This window comes from Trichechus manatus, unplaced genomic scaffold (assembly GCF_000243295.1).
Source record: "Trichechus manatus latirostris isolate Lorelei unplaced genomic scaffold, TriManLat1.0 scaffold00026, whole genome shotgun sequence".
NCBI classification, from domain to species: Eukaryota; Metazoa; Chordata; class Mammalia; order Sirenia; family Trichechidae; genus Trichechus; species Trichechus manatus.
The window spans coordinates 20,772,927-20,787,519 of record NW_004443962.1 but is presented as its reverse complement, the minus strand read 5'-3'; the positions used below and the strand labels follow the sequence as shown (position 1 = coordinate 20,787,519).

At 40.6% G+C, this 14,593-nt stretch overlaps 1 protein-coding gene across 5 annotated transcripts in view; it reads right to left on the bottom strand.

The window, feature by feature from the left end:
- Positions 1–14,593, bottom strand: part of SPICE1 (spindle and centriole associated protein 1) — a 116,743-nt gene that overhangs the window by 13,936 nt on the left and 88,214 nt on the right. For all 5 annotated transcript variants that reach the window (XR_002823619.1, XR_002823620.1, XM_023728873.1 and 2 more), the window contains exons 14-15: positions 8,023–8,504; positions 5,703–5,883 (exon numbers count right to left, since the gene is read on the bottom strand). Coding sequence is in view for 3 of the 5 variants with exons in the window: in XM_023728873.1 (XP_023584641.1) it covers positions 5,703–5,883; positions 8,023–8,504 (663 nt within the window). In the remaining 2 variants the exon portion in view is untranslated. The remainder of the gene's footprint in view (positions 1–5,702; positions 5,884–8,022; positions 8,505–14,593) is intronic.

Below are 14,593 nucleotides of genomic sequence, written 5' to 3'. Positions count from 1 at the left end.
TATTCTCTGCTTTCAGCCAGGATCCATCTGACATCAGCAATGATATCCCTTGTTCCACGTTCTTTTCTGAATCCAGCTTGAATTTCTGGCAGTTCCCTGTTGATATACTGCTGCAGCCTCTTTTGAATGATCTTCAGCAAAATTTTACTTGCATGTGATATTAATGATTTTGTTCGATAATTTCCCCAATTGGTTGGATCGCCTTTCTTGGAAATAGGCATAAATATGGACCTCTTCCAGTCGGTTGGACAGGTAGTTGTCTTCCAAATTTCTTGGCATATATGAGTGAGCACTTCTAGCGCTACTTCCTTTTGTTGAAACATCTCAATTTATATTCTGTCAATTTATATTTCGCCAATGCTTTCAGCACAGCTTGGACTTCTTTCTTCAGTACCATCAGCTCCTGATCATATGCTACCTCTTGAAATGGCTGAACATCTACCAATTCTTTTTGGTATAATGACTCTGTGTATTCCTTCCATCTTTTTTTGATGCTTCCTGCGTCGTTTAATATTTTCCCCATAGAATCCTTCACTATTGCAACTTGAGGCTTGAATTTTTTCTTCAGTTATTTCAGCTTGAGAAATATTGAGCGTGTTCTTCCCTTTTGGTTTTCTATCTCCAGCTCTTTGCACATATCATTATAATTTTACTTTGTCTTCTCGAACCACCCTTTGAAATCTTCTGTTCATTTCTTTTTACTTCATTGTTTCTTCCTTTTGCTTTAGCTTCTCAACGTTTAAGAGCAAGTTGTCAGAGTCTCTTCTGACATATATTTTGGTCTTTTCTTTCTTTCCTATCTTTTTAACAACCTCTTGCTTTCTTCATGTATGATGTCCTTGATGTCATTCCACAACTCATCTGGTCTTCGGTCATTAGTGTTCAACGTGTCAAATCTATTCTTGAGATGGTCTCTAAATTCAGGTGGGATATACTCAAGGTCATACTTTGGATCTCATGGAGTTGTTCTAATTTTCTTCAGTTTCAACTTGAAGTTGCATATAAGCAATTGATGGTCTGTTTTGCAGTAGGCTCCTGGCCTTGTTCTTACTGATGATATTGACCTTTTCCATCGTCTTTTTCCACAGATATAGTCGTTTTGATTCCTGTGTATTCCTTCTGGTGAGGTCCATGTGTATAGTCACCGTTTATGTTGGTGAAAAAAGGTATTTGCAATGAAGAAGTCATTGGTCTTGCAAAATTCTATCATGCGATCTCCAGCATCATTTCTAGCACCAAGGCCATATTTTCCAACTACCGATCCTTCTTTGTTTCCAACTTTAGCATTCCCATCACCTGTAATTATCAATACATCCTGATTGCATGTTTCATCAATTTCAGACTGCAGAAGCAGGTAATAATCTGCAATTTCTTCATCTTTGGGCTTAGTGGTTGGTGTGTAAATTTGAATAATAATCGTACTAACTGGTCTTCCTTGTAGGCGTACAGATATTATCCTATCATTGACAGCGTTGTACCTCAGAATAGATCTTGAAATGTTCTTTTTGACAAGTAGATTTATTAATTTTCTTTGTGGTTATTCTGAAATTTACCTTTATCTTCCTAAGTTTAAAACAGTCTATCTTGATATTGTCTTGACTTCCCCTCCATATGGAAGTTCTATAAACTACATCATTTATTCCTCGTTTTTGTTTTGAAGTTGTTGTCATTTACAGATTGACATCTCTGGTTCCCTGTTTTCAGTTTTGCAACTTTTACTTTTGAGAATTCTTTATCTAAGTTGGTATCTGGCAGATGCTGTCATGTGTCTTAACCTCAGGTTGTTGTCTAATGTCGTTGGTTCTCTGTCTAAAGGGCTTCCTTTAATATTACTCGTAAAGTTGGTCCGGTTTGTACAAATTCCCTTAATTTCTGTTTTTCTTGGAATGCCCTAGTTTCATCATCATATTTGAAAGACAGTTTTGTTGGAAATATGATTCTTGGTTGGCAATTCTTTTCTTTCAGAGCTCTATATATGTCATCCCATTGCTTTCTTGCCTGGATGGTTTCTGTCAAGAAATCAACACTAGTCTTACTGGTGCCCCCTTTGTAGGTGACACTTCATTTTTCACAAGCTGCTCTTAGAATTCTTTCTTTGTCTTTGGTTTTGGAAAGTTTGATTATCATATGTCTTGATGACTTTCTTTTGGAGTCTATCCTGTATGGGATTCGTTGAGCTTCTTGGATGGAAACCTTCTTGTCTTTCATAATATTAGAAAAGTTTTCTGCCAATAAATCTTCAAAAATTCTCTCTGTACTTTTCTTTTCTCCTCCTCTTCTGGAATTCCTATTACACGTAAAATATTCCTCTTAATGGTGTCCCACATAACTCTTAGGCTTTCTTCATTTTTCTGATTGTTCCTCAAACAAATTGGTATCAAAAGATTTGTCCTCTATTTCACTGATTCTTTCTTCCATTGATTCAATTCTATTTCTATGCCCTTCCATTGAGTTATCTATTTCTGATATTTATTGTTAATCACCTGGATTTCTAATTGTTGTTTTTGTATGGTTTCTAATTGTCTATTTATTTTGTCATTTTGTTCTCGTACTGTTTTCCTGAATTTTTTTAGGGTTTTGTGTGTGTTTTCCTTGATCTCTTTGAGGATCCTATATATAAGTCTTTGAATTGCTAGTTCTATTACCATTTCCTCCTCAGGTAGGTTTTCTACACCTTTATTTTGCTCACTTGTTTGGACCATCTTATCCTGTTTCTTCATATGATTTCTTATTGTCTGCTGTCTCCGAGGCATTTAGGTTTTATTTTTTTTATAAATTTCTTTGATTGTATGTATGTTTTGTGCTGATTTTTTTGTTTTGTTTTGATGTATCTGGAGCTTTGTTTCTTCTTTTTTTCCTTTGGAATGTCTTTTTCCTTTTTATTATTTTAATTGTTGTTTTGTGGTTCTGGTCTATGTGTGCCTTTGGTGGTGTCTGTTGGCTGAGCATGACTTCCTCTCACTACTGGGGATCGCTGGTCACACCCATGTGTGAGTCCTCTGTGGTTAGGCTCATATGTCTTCCCTTACTGGATTGAGTGCAGGTGGGAAAGCAAGTTCCTTCTCTGATATTGGGTGACAAGTTTGGGTGGTCAGTGTCCCTCCATAGCCCTTGTGGGACCATGGATTCCTTTGGTTGGTGCAACAGTTTGTGCATCTCTGTAGGTCAGGGCAGGACGTCTCTGCATCTGCTGTGAGGGGGTGCTTCCCAAATGGATGGGGTAGGCCTGCTGTACATACATAAATTGGTGTCTTAGTAGGTGGTGGGGTTTTAGTGCAAGTGCAGATGGCCTACAGGAACTGTTTGGGTGTGCAATGTGTGACACTGCAGCCAGATGGACATTGGATGAGGGCACTAGGATCTTCTGCTTGTTGTTTGGCAGAGGTGCAGATGGCACCTTTCAGGATGTGACTGGAACTGCTGATGAGAGGATGTGTCTGTCCATCCAGTCACCAAGGCATGGATGCAGGAAGCGTTCTTCCTGGTCACTGGGATAGGCGCTGTGTGTGCACACCACCAGTTGCCAGGTGGTCAGGGAAAGGGTGCACGGGTTACCAGTCACCGGCTGGGTAGCATGGGAACTCGCACCACCAGTCACTAGGTGGGTGGGGTGGCAGGGTGGGGGAGAGGAGGGTCTCACACCTCCGGTTGCCAGTTTGGTGGCAGGAGTGCACACCACTGATCGCCGGGCAGGTGGGGCAGCACGGAGATGGGTGGAATGGGCACGAGCCTCCAGTTGCAGGTCCAACAGCACAGGAGTGCGTGCCATGGATAGCCAGGCAGGGGGCGGGGATAAGGGGGCACACTGCTGGTCACCGGGAGGGTAGGGGAGAGGCAAAGATGGGGAGAGTGTTCCCCTAGTCTCTCACATGGGCACTGGTGCACTCCCCGCAGAGTGCAGCCAGTCATCAGGACCCGGCTCCAACAAAATGCAAGAAGGGGCTGTCCAGAGTCCAGTCAGGTCAGAGATCTCTAACTGCCACTCCAAGGATCCTCCACTGTGCCAGCACTACCCACCCAAATGATCAGGGGCCACTGCTGGTGAATAGTTCTGTCTCTATTTTCTGGCTCCCTCCCTGTTATGGTTGTCTGGATCCCTAGGGCTCTCACCTGTCTTCCTGCACTTTCCTTCCTTAGATCCAGTTCATGTTCTGCTCACCTTGCTTCACTCTGGGTTTGTCTACACAGTATCTCTGCCTCCTATTGGAAATTTTATGAAGTTACCTTCCTGTGCTCTTCTCCCGGGAACAATGTTCGCTTTGTCTCAAGATGGTCATGCTGCGCCAGGCTGACTGGCAGGGCGCCTACAGTCCATAAATCTCCTCGTTCACTGTTTTCATTCAGTTTCACCATCCCGTCACTGTGCTATCTAATTCTTCATCCTTCTGTTTGCTGTTCCGGATTCCCAGATTACCATCTGTATCCGTTCACTTGGGTTCTCAGTTCTTTGCTGTAAGGGGATGATGATGTGGTATGTGTGACTAAGCTGCCACCTTGGGCCTTCTCCTGCAAAGTTCTTCTTAAGGGTGATCTGCTTTATTTTTCACTTAGCACTAACTGATATTATATCATATACTTATTTGTTTATTCATTTATTGCTTACTCCTCAACTTGACTGCTGAAGCATTCAAGATGGGCAGGGACTGTCCTGTTCAGTGCTGTATCTCTAGCACTCAGAACATGCCAGGCACATAGTAGCTGTTCATTCACATTTGAGTGGGTGATTTAACTTATTCTAATCTGAAGTTGCCTTTAGACTTTATGACTATGAAGAACAGTAACCATCATTTAAAGAAATCCTAGAATAAACAAAGACAAAGGGCCCCAGGAAAATGTATTACCCATCATTTTCCAGTACTTTCTAAGACAGTCTGCTTTCTGGGTCTATAATTTCAAAATGGAAATAACTTCTAAATGAGTGAAAAACTCTAACTGGCAGATGCCTTGAAGATAATCTACTTTAACCAGCCACAGGATATGTGAACCCCTCTAAAACTAGTGGCCCCTATGCTTAAATTCCTCAACACACTACCTACTGTAGCAGAGCTTTTTCTAATCCTGACAGTGAGAACCTTCCTTAAACTGGCCCCAAGTCGGTCTCTCTAAAGCCTTCACACAACTCTACCACTCGAGGGTCTCAATAATTCAATCTTTGGCTAAAAAGCAACCTGAAATCTAGTTCGTTTCATCAGTACCTTTTTGAATATGAATACTATGACAAGTAATTTTAAAGTTACTGATTCCTTCTAGCTTTTCATACTCCTAAATGTAACAACGGAATAAAAAGTTTAATTTACAAATAAAAAAATTTTAATGGTCTTTAACAACAACAACTTATAGTTTGTTGCTGATAAAATTCTAAATTATCACTCTGACGCTTATATTTTATACATCAGCCACAGCATGTGTCACAAGTGAAATCATATACAGTAATAAATCCCATCTACATGCAGGACAACTTAGGAACCGGCATAGCAGTGATCAACTTCACGCATCATGAGACAGAAGGATTATTACACTAAGAATCAGGAGACCTGCCTTCTAGTTCTACTTCTGTCACTTATTCTGTGACCTAGGTCTGTTTTTTTCCTGTGTAAAATTGAAGGCACTGGAATATATGCTCTTTAAGACTCAATGTGGACTTGCAAAATCACAGAAAAACTTTCATGTTTCTAGTTTTAAATCACTAATTTGTAACCAACCAGTCCATGCTTTGAGAGGTGACTGAGCAGGTGATCCCAGCAGAGACGTAGAATTCAAGCAGACAAGTTTCTGCTGCTCTATCAACTGCAACAGTTTTCCGCGAGCCTCCATACTCTGTCGATTCAATTCTGCGATCCGTTCCTCCATGCTACTTGCTAGAGGTTGTGCTGCTGGAAAAGTCTTTAAAAAAAAAAACAAAAAAGACACAAATTCAATACTGAGAAAAAAAAAAAAAAACACACAAACTTTGACTTTTTGTAAAAATAAATTCTCCCGTAAGAACCAGCAAGTTCGTATTCATAGCCCTTGCTATATGCAAACTTGAATAATGGGCAAATAATTTACAAATCACTTCCTTAAAAAATTAGGACAAAGTAAAGGGATACTAGTCCCTCTACGGGTGCCACATAAGCTCTTTAGTCCCTTTGTTTGTGGACAGTCTGCAGGACAAAGCTTTCCAGAGTCCTCTAGTGTTTTGTTGAGCTGCACAAAAGATCACACAAAGAGACTCCTGGTAACCTGCCCTCTGGAGATATGCTAAAGGCCACATACCTATTAATGGCAAATCTGAGTTTCAATCACAATATATAAAACACAAGAGGATCTGCTGTAGTTGAAATAGATGCTTCTATAATCTTCAAACATATACGATGAGTTATTTGGCAAAGATTGCAAGCAGCTTTATCACTCCTTCTAAATATGTGACAGCCTCCCCAGGCTACTTTTGGCCTAAGATAGGTGATTGAATAATAGTTCATGGTTGGAAAGAGAGGTACAGAAAAACATATCTAGGACTTTAACATAAATTTAATTTAAAAATTCCCAAAAGGAATGCACTTATATCATTCCTAATTATTTCATTTTGCTAAATATGTCCCTTTGGGGAGGTGGGGAACCCATCCGTAATAGAAATTACTAATTTCTAGCTTATGCCCATTAGTAATAAAAAGAGTGAAAAAAAACGAAGTAAGGATCATTTTGTATTTCCAATTATAACAAAAAGGGTGGTAAGGGCAGGAATATCAGATCGTCCTCCCCAGCCTGATCTATATACCAATTTAAAAAGGAGGCAAACTCAGTATTTAACTTTGTTACCTTTTTCAAACCAAGTGTTACTGTTTCAAATAACCTTCAAAACTCTGCAAACATCAGAAGGCCTCCCAGTGACTCAAAATTAAGGTGGCTGGCATTTACACACCCGCACTGACAGCAGCTGTCTATTCCCAACACTCTTTCCCTGGCCTCCCTCCTGCCAGTCCCTTCCAACCACTAATTCTGTGACTCAGTGTCCACACTGCCCTTGTTTCCCATGAGCCATCACTGACAGGTGGTCCTCACCCCTCCAGCTCCCCCTAACCTTCCTCATTAAAGCCCTTGATCCACTGTTTTAAAGCCCCTATGAAAGCAGTCACCTCAGGAACGCCTAATCCATGAAGCTGTCTAGCTCTTTCCCACTGCTAAAACACTGTTGCATCCCCTATCAGAAGCCTGGTGGGCGCCATCTTAGTTCACAACGAAGTCAAAGGAAGTGTCTTTCATCACTGGAACCAGTACAAGGAGGTATGCTACAAATATCTCCCAGCTGGAACTTAAAATCTGTTTTCTTCCCACAAACAATGAAATAAATGTTTAGGTTACCAGGTTACCCCACAAGGTTTATCTAACTTACAAAATTCCTGCACAATATGTAGACCTTTGCTACTCAAAAGTGTGGTCCTTGGATCAGCAGCACTGACATCAATTGGGAACTTATTAGAAATACACAGACCTATCCCAGACCTACTCAATCAGAAACTGCATTTTAGCAAGATCCCCAGGTGATTTGGATGTACATTAAAGTCTGACTCTAACAATCCTTTAAAACATCATTTCTATGGGAAAATGCATTCTATCTCCTAAAAAAGTAACTCTTCATGAATTGAGGGTCAACTATACATAGTTCTCTTTTAGGAACCACTTTAAGAGTAGGAATGCTTTCAATGCAACTGTAGACATGTGGCAAACTAGCAGTATTAATTCTACATTTTATATTTAAAACTTCATGCCTAGCTTAATCTTAGCTTTCCTACACATTTTCCCATTGCCCTAGTTTCCTCATTCACTTATGTTTTTATTTTATGTTGTCTTGCTGTATTTCATGTGCAGTATGTACTGATAAACAACGGCTACCTATTCTGGAACAAGGCCCTGTCAAGCCTAAGCCATCCGGTGGCAGTCTTCAAGACACCCAGAGTCACTTCTGGAGAGAAGTCCCCTATGACGCCCAAGTGTGTAAGTGAGCTCCTATGTATCCCCAGCCACTCCTTCACTGGTACTCACGGCACTCATGTCGCTTGCACTTTCCTGTTTGTTTAACGCCCGAGGTCCATCTCCTCGCTCTCCCCCTGGCCCAATATTATTCAGATGTGCCTTGATAGCTGAATTCTGCAGTGCCAACTTAGCAATTCGTGCCATCATGTCCTTTCTTTGTATCAGGGCCTCATTTGTTCCAAGTTGTTGCCCATCTCCCAATACTGGAGGCTCATCTGAGAACACAGGGCTTCTTGACTGCTGGGTGTTTGAATGGGAATTGCAGCGGGGCTGTGACAGACTGACAAAAGGAGCCTGGTTTTTGTTCTCCAAATCTTCTCCCATGTGAGAAACCCTCCACCTCTGAGTGAAGAGACGATTCTCTTCGTTTGAATTCTGAACATCTGTACCAGGAGGGAAGGTCTTTTTTTCCCCATTTTGTTCCTTCTCAATTATTTCCACAGTTGGAGGAATGCGTGGGGCAGGACGAGTTTGAACAGTCCTCCTCAATACTGTAGATAAGAATTAAGAAATAATAAATAAATATGTATTATTTTGCCATAGATTGGCAGTATAATTGTCTCATTAGCCCATCATAGAAAAGCTGGAGAAGTATTTCAACAGAAGGGTTTGGCCTTTGAATACCTAAAGCATTTTCAGCAGGGCTTATGCCAGAAATGCAATCCCTAACAATCAAGTACATGGACTTTTTATATTCCTTAAACCATTTGTCAGTATCCTCGTGAAAAGACATCTTTCAAGCTCACATTTTAACACATATATTAACACATATCTGGGACTCCTGTAGTGGGAGTGTCAGTATCTAAAGTTCTCTCTGAGGAAGTAAAATTTAAAATGATTAAGTATATGGCAGAAAGCAGAGCAAAAGGCAGAGAGAACGACTTATGTGAAGACCCTAAAAGAGGAAACAGCGTAAAAAGGAGGCCAGTCTAGCTGTAGCATAGCAATGAGGGGAGAAATGGAAAATCTGAGGCTGGGCACTTGTGCAGGGGCCATTTCTCAATGAGCCTTTTAGGCCATGTTAGGGATTTTATAATTTAATCTAAGAGCAACGGAAATCTACAAAAGTTGTGGCAACAATTTGATTTACATTTAAAAAGATCACTCTGGCTATGGATAACTGGAAGGTGGCAGGAATGGAAGTAGGGAGACCAGTAAACAGTTGCAGTAGTTTAAGAGAAAAATGATAGTAACTTTGACTAAAGTGCACTGGCAACAGAGATAAAGTGAAGTAACAGATATGAGAAATATTTTGGTGATAGAACTAAGAGTGATGAACTGGAAGTGGGGTAGAGGGAAACACACGAATCAGCATGGCATGCACAACTGAGTGGATGGTGATGCCATTTACTGAGATGGAGAAGACAAGAAAAACAGCAGACTTGAGGCAAGGAGGTTATCAAGAATTCAGGTTTGAACATGCTAAGTTTAAATGCCTTATGATTTACCCATGTATCTACCCAAGTGGACAGTCACTCAAGTAGATGGATATATGGGTCAGAAGCTCAAAAGAGATATCTGGGCTAACATATAAAACTGGAAGTCACTGTCATATAAAAGGTATTGGAGGCTGTAAGATTACCTAGAGAGAAAGCGTAGAGTGAGAAAAAGAAAGAGACCAGTACCAAGACATGAGGAACTCAACATTCAGGATCAGGTAACGGAGGGAAAGCTAGCAAAGTACTGAAATGGAACAGCTAGGGAAATAAGAAAAATATCACAAGAAAGAGGTATCAAAGAAATAAAGAGAGGAGATTGTTTCACAAAAGAGGGAGTGGTCAACTATGTGTAATGCTACTGTAAGATATGGCAAGATAAAGACAAAAAAATGTACACTGGACTTAGTAATACAGAGGTCACTGGAGCCTTTTAGCAAAAGTGGTTTGGTGGAATTCTAAAGAATAACTTGGGACAGTGGATGCTTCTCGTTCAAAACAGCAGACTGAGCACCCATCTGCCTTGCCTCCTTCCACTGAAACAACAGTAAGGAGGCATAAGAGTCAATAAACACATATCAGTACAGAGGATAGTCTGGGAAGACAGTCTTCAGTGAATGTGGTATTTCAACAAATTTCTGGAAGTCAGAGTGAATGGCAAATGTGTGAAAGAATGAAACTGATCAGAAGCTACAGCCCAAAATACGTTTATACTACAAGGAAGTTACAGTATCTACACCACCCATCTGTCAGTTTGTCATACTGTGGTGGCTTGCAGGCGTGTTGCTATGATGATGGAAGCTATGCTACTGGTATTTCAAATACCAGCAGGGTCATCCATAGTGGACAGGTTTCAGTGGAGCTTCCAGACTAAGACAGACTAGAAGGATAAAGACCTGGCAATCTACTTACAAAAATTAGCCAATGAAAACTTTACAGATCACAACAGAATATTGTTCGATAGAGTGCTGAAAGATGAGCCTTCTAGGTTGGAAGGCATTCAAATTATGCAGTGGCCACAACAATGGACTTAAGCATACCAACAATTGTGAAGACGGCACAAAACCAGGCAATGTTTCATTCTGTTATGCAGAAACATAAGGTCGCCATGAGTCAGGGCCAAGTTGACAGCAACCAAGAATAACAACACAAGGAAGCTACAGGTGAAACCCAGTCTTCCTGCGGGAACCCTGAAAAGGCGACAGGCTCAAAGTGGACAGGTACAGGGGAGACAATGAGAAGTAGGACTGAAAACTGAGGAGTTATTTAAAGTTTGTCTACTGTTCAGTCATGCCAGTCAAGCTTTTGCTCACTACTCCTCTGCCTACCCACCAAGACGAAAAAAACAGGGTTGGGGGGGAGCAAACGTGGTAGCTCCAACGTAATATCTGGATTCTAATTGCACACCCTAAAAGGAAGCCTTCAGTTAGCATATCATGCCCATATAAACAAAGCAACTACTTAAGGGAAAGTCTATTGGGAAACAGACCTACACCTATCTATACTACAGAAGAGAACACTTACGCCAGTTACCGATAACATTCAACCTAGTCATTTACTCTAAAATATGAATGGACAAATCAAGGATCACCAGCTATATGAGGAAAATCAGCATGAAAGAAAAAAGCCACAATAAAAAACAGAACAAAAGACCATAAATAAAAGACAATTAAAATACGTAAGAAATTTTAACAAAATTCTAAGTGGTATCCTGAGAAGAGTCTGGAAGATGTATCCATAACAAGCAAAATGTCCCAGCATGAAAAAGGGACACTCAGACAGTAAGAAAGGGCCCTTGCTTGCAAATTAAAAATACAATTGGTGAAATAAAGAAATCCAAAAGGCAGGCTTGAATATAAACTGGAAGAAATCTTCCAAAATATAGAGAGGAAGCTAAAAAGCCAAATACATGAGAAAATTTAGGAAGGTCAACATCCAATTTCCCAAAACTGAAGAAAGGCATGTGTCATCAGATTGAAAGTTCTCACAGAGCCAATCAGAAAAGACCCACATTTAGACACAGCTAGTGCAATTTCAGAATAAAAATAAAGGAGTCCTAAAGGCTTCTACAGAAAAAAAGCAGGTCACATACAAAGAAACAAAAGTTAGATATTCCGTCAGACATCTCAACAGCAACATTGGATACTAGAAATCAGTGGAACAATGCCTTTAATTTCTGAGCAAAATTTTTTGAGGAAGCTGTAATTCTATATCAAGCCAAATTATCGATCAAGTACAAGAGAGAAATAAAAAGATTTTCAGACTTTGAAGAACTCAAAGTTTACCTGCCACACACCCTTTCTGATGATTATTTCATAAAATTGAGGGAGAAAACAAATAAAGTGGAAGAAACAGAATCCAGGGAACAGCTGAACCAAGCCAGGAGTGTAATACTGATAGCAAATCCCAGGATAAAAGCTGTGCAGCAGACCCGGAGAACAATCAGTTGAGACAGGAGCAGGGGTGAAAGGGCTTTGGAAAGTTGTCTCTGGGATGAAAGTGGATTCCACGCAGTAATAGGTAGTATGATTAAAAGACTTGAAAATCTGAAGATATGATGAAAGCACATCAACAAGGGGGAAAAGGCAACTTGAAACTCCAGGCAAAACAGAAATGAAACAAGAAAGTCACAGTATAAGTACAGAGCAAACTAAAAGATTTTGAGCAACTCATGGAATAAGGAGAAATCACTTTAAGTGGCACAAGGATTGATAGTAACAATGTACCCAAAAAGAAAACGTAATTGTTATTTATTTGTTCTCAACTTTCAGTATCCGTCTATAGACAAGACACAGAAGACAGAATTGTGGGAAAGGCACAGAACATAAATATTATCAAACCTGATAATGTAAAAGGAAAGATATAGCTGAGTGAAGGTGGGAGGTGGCAAACAGAAGAAAGGTAGAAGAAAAGCAAGGGGAACTGATATTCTCATCTTACATGGTGGAAAGTCAGGAGATATTGCCTAGAATTAATAAGGAAGACATAAAAAGTATTTAAAGTTACAAAATTAAGTAACAGAATTAAAAATAATCATATATTGATCTAAATTAGATAGGAAGGGAGCTAGGTGTTAATTTGAATTACAGCCTCTTCTTTCTTAAGGGAGAGTCTATAATGATTATATAAAGTTGATATCTCAAGAAAATAGACGGAAAAATTTTATATTAATTATAGAAAGAACCACCAGAAAGACAAAAATCAAGTTACGATAAAAACGATTGTCTCTGGGGGTAGGGCTAGGAATGGGGGATGAGATATCCACTTTGTATGTAATTTTTTTACCCACATGCAAATATGAATTGGAAGTGGTGCTTAAAAAAAAGAATGAATGGGAGATAAAATGAAAACCATACACATACACACATATATACATACATGTGCATACATACATTATGTCCCCCACATGTCTGTCAGTTTGTCATACTGTGGGGGCTTACATGTTGCTGTGATGCTGGAAGCTACGCCACCAGCACTCAAATACCAGCAGAGATACCCATGGCGGACAGGTTTCAGCTGAGCTTCCAGACCAAGACATATATATGCTGTTGTTAGGTGCCGTCAAGTCGGTTCCGACTCATAGCAATCCCATAGGACAGAGTAGAACTGTCCCAAAGGGTTTCCAAGGAGCTGCTGGTGGATTTAAACTGCCGACCTTTTGGTTAGCAGCTGAGCTCTTAACCACTACGCCAGCAGGGCTCCAAAAAAAAACCAAACCCATTGCCATCAAGTCAATTCCAACTCATAACGACTGCAGTGTAATTACTTTTGTGTGTGGCCTTTCTAGCCATGGGCTTGTAACTCCCACCTAGGTGATTGTGTGACAGGGTAATTGCGGCCCACCAAGGGGATTGGAGAGTTTTTCCTTAAAGAGAGCCAGTTCCAGCGGAGAGGAGAGGAGGCCACCACCACCAAGGAAAGAGAGACCGGCAGCATGAGACATCGCAGTGGCTTTCCCAGCCCACAGAGAGAAAGCTGAGAGCCTTCCGGCAGAGACTGAGGGCCAGGGAGAGGTTTGCCTGCAAGCACAGCTTGGAGAGGTTACCCTGAGGGAAGAACTGTATCCTGAGTGTTCTTGAGCCTGAAGTGTCTTCCCTAATAAACCCCATAATTGTGAGTACGGTCTGTGAGTTGTGTGTGGCCATTACAATGAATTATCGAACCCAGTAGAGAAGTAGCGAGTGCTGTGTGACGGACGTTGGTGTCAGAATTGGTAGAGATGGCAGAGAGAGGAGGCGTGTCTGACCTCCACTTCATAGGAATCAGCCTTGAGCTGTTGATTTTGGTTCTCGTTTCCCCTTGTGGGGTTGGAGATCAGACACCGCGCCCAAGCCATTTTCACAGCGACCTTATAGGACAGAGCAGAACTGCCCCACGGAGTTTCCGAGGAGTGGCTGGTGGATTTGAACTGCCGACCTTTTGGTTAGCAGCCAAGCTCTTAACCACTGTGCCACCAGGGCTTCATGTATACATATATATATACACACATATCACTTTCAAGAAGTATAGCATTATTCATAACAGCCAAAACGTAGTCCACCAAAGCATAAATGGATACAAAAAAATTGTGTTATATATATACAACAGAATATTATTCATCCATAAGAAGTACTGATACATGCAACAACTTGGATGAACCTCGAAAACATTATGCTAAGTGAAAGAAGTCAGACACAGAAGGCCACATATTAAATGATTCCTTTCATATGCTATATCCAGAATAGGCAAACAGATAGGGACAGCAAGCAGATTAGAGGTTACCAGGAGATGGAGGGAAGGGAGAATGGGGAATAATTACTTAATGTATATGACGGGTTTTTATGGGGTTGATGAAAAGGTTCTGAAAACTACAGAGAGTTGGTGGTTGCACAACATTGTGAATACACGAAACACCACTGAACTGTACATTTTAAAACTCTGAACTGTATGATATGTGAATTCAGGAACCACCCAGAGGTGCCTCAGAAGACAGCCCTGGTGATCTGCTTCTGAAAAGTCACAGCCTTGAAAACCTCATGGAGCACAGTTCTACTCTGCACACATGGGGTTCCCGTGAGTTGGGATCAATTCAACAACTAACAACAACAATACGTGAATTTCACCTCAACAACAACAAAAATGTTTTAATTAAAAAAAATAAAAAT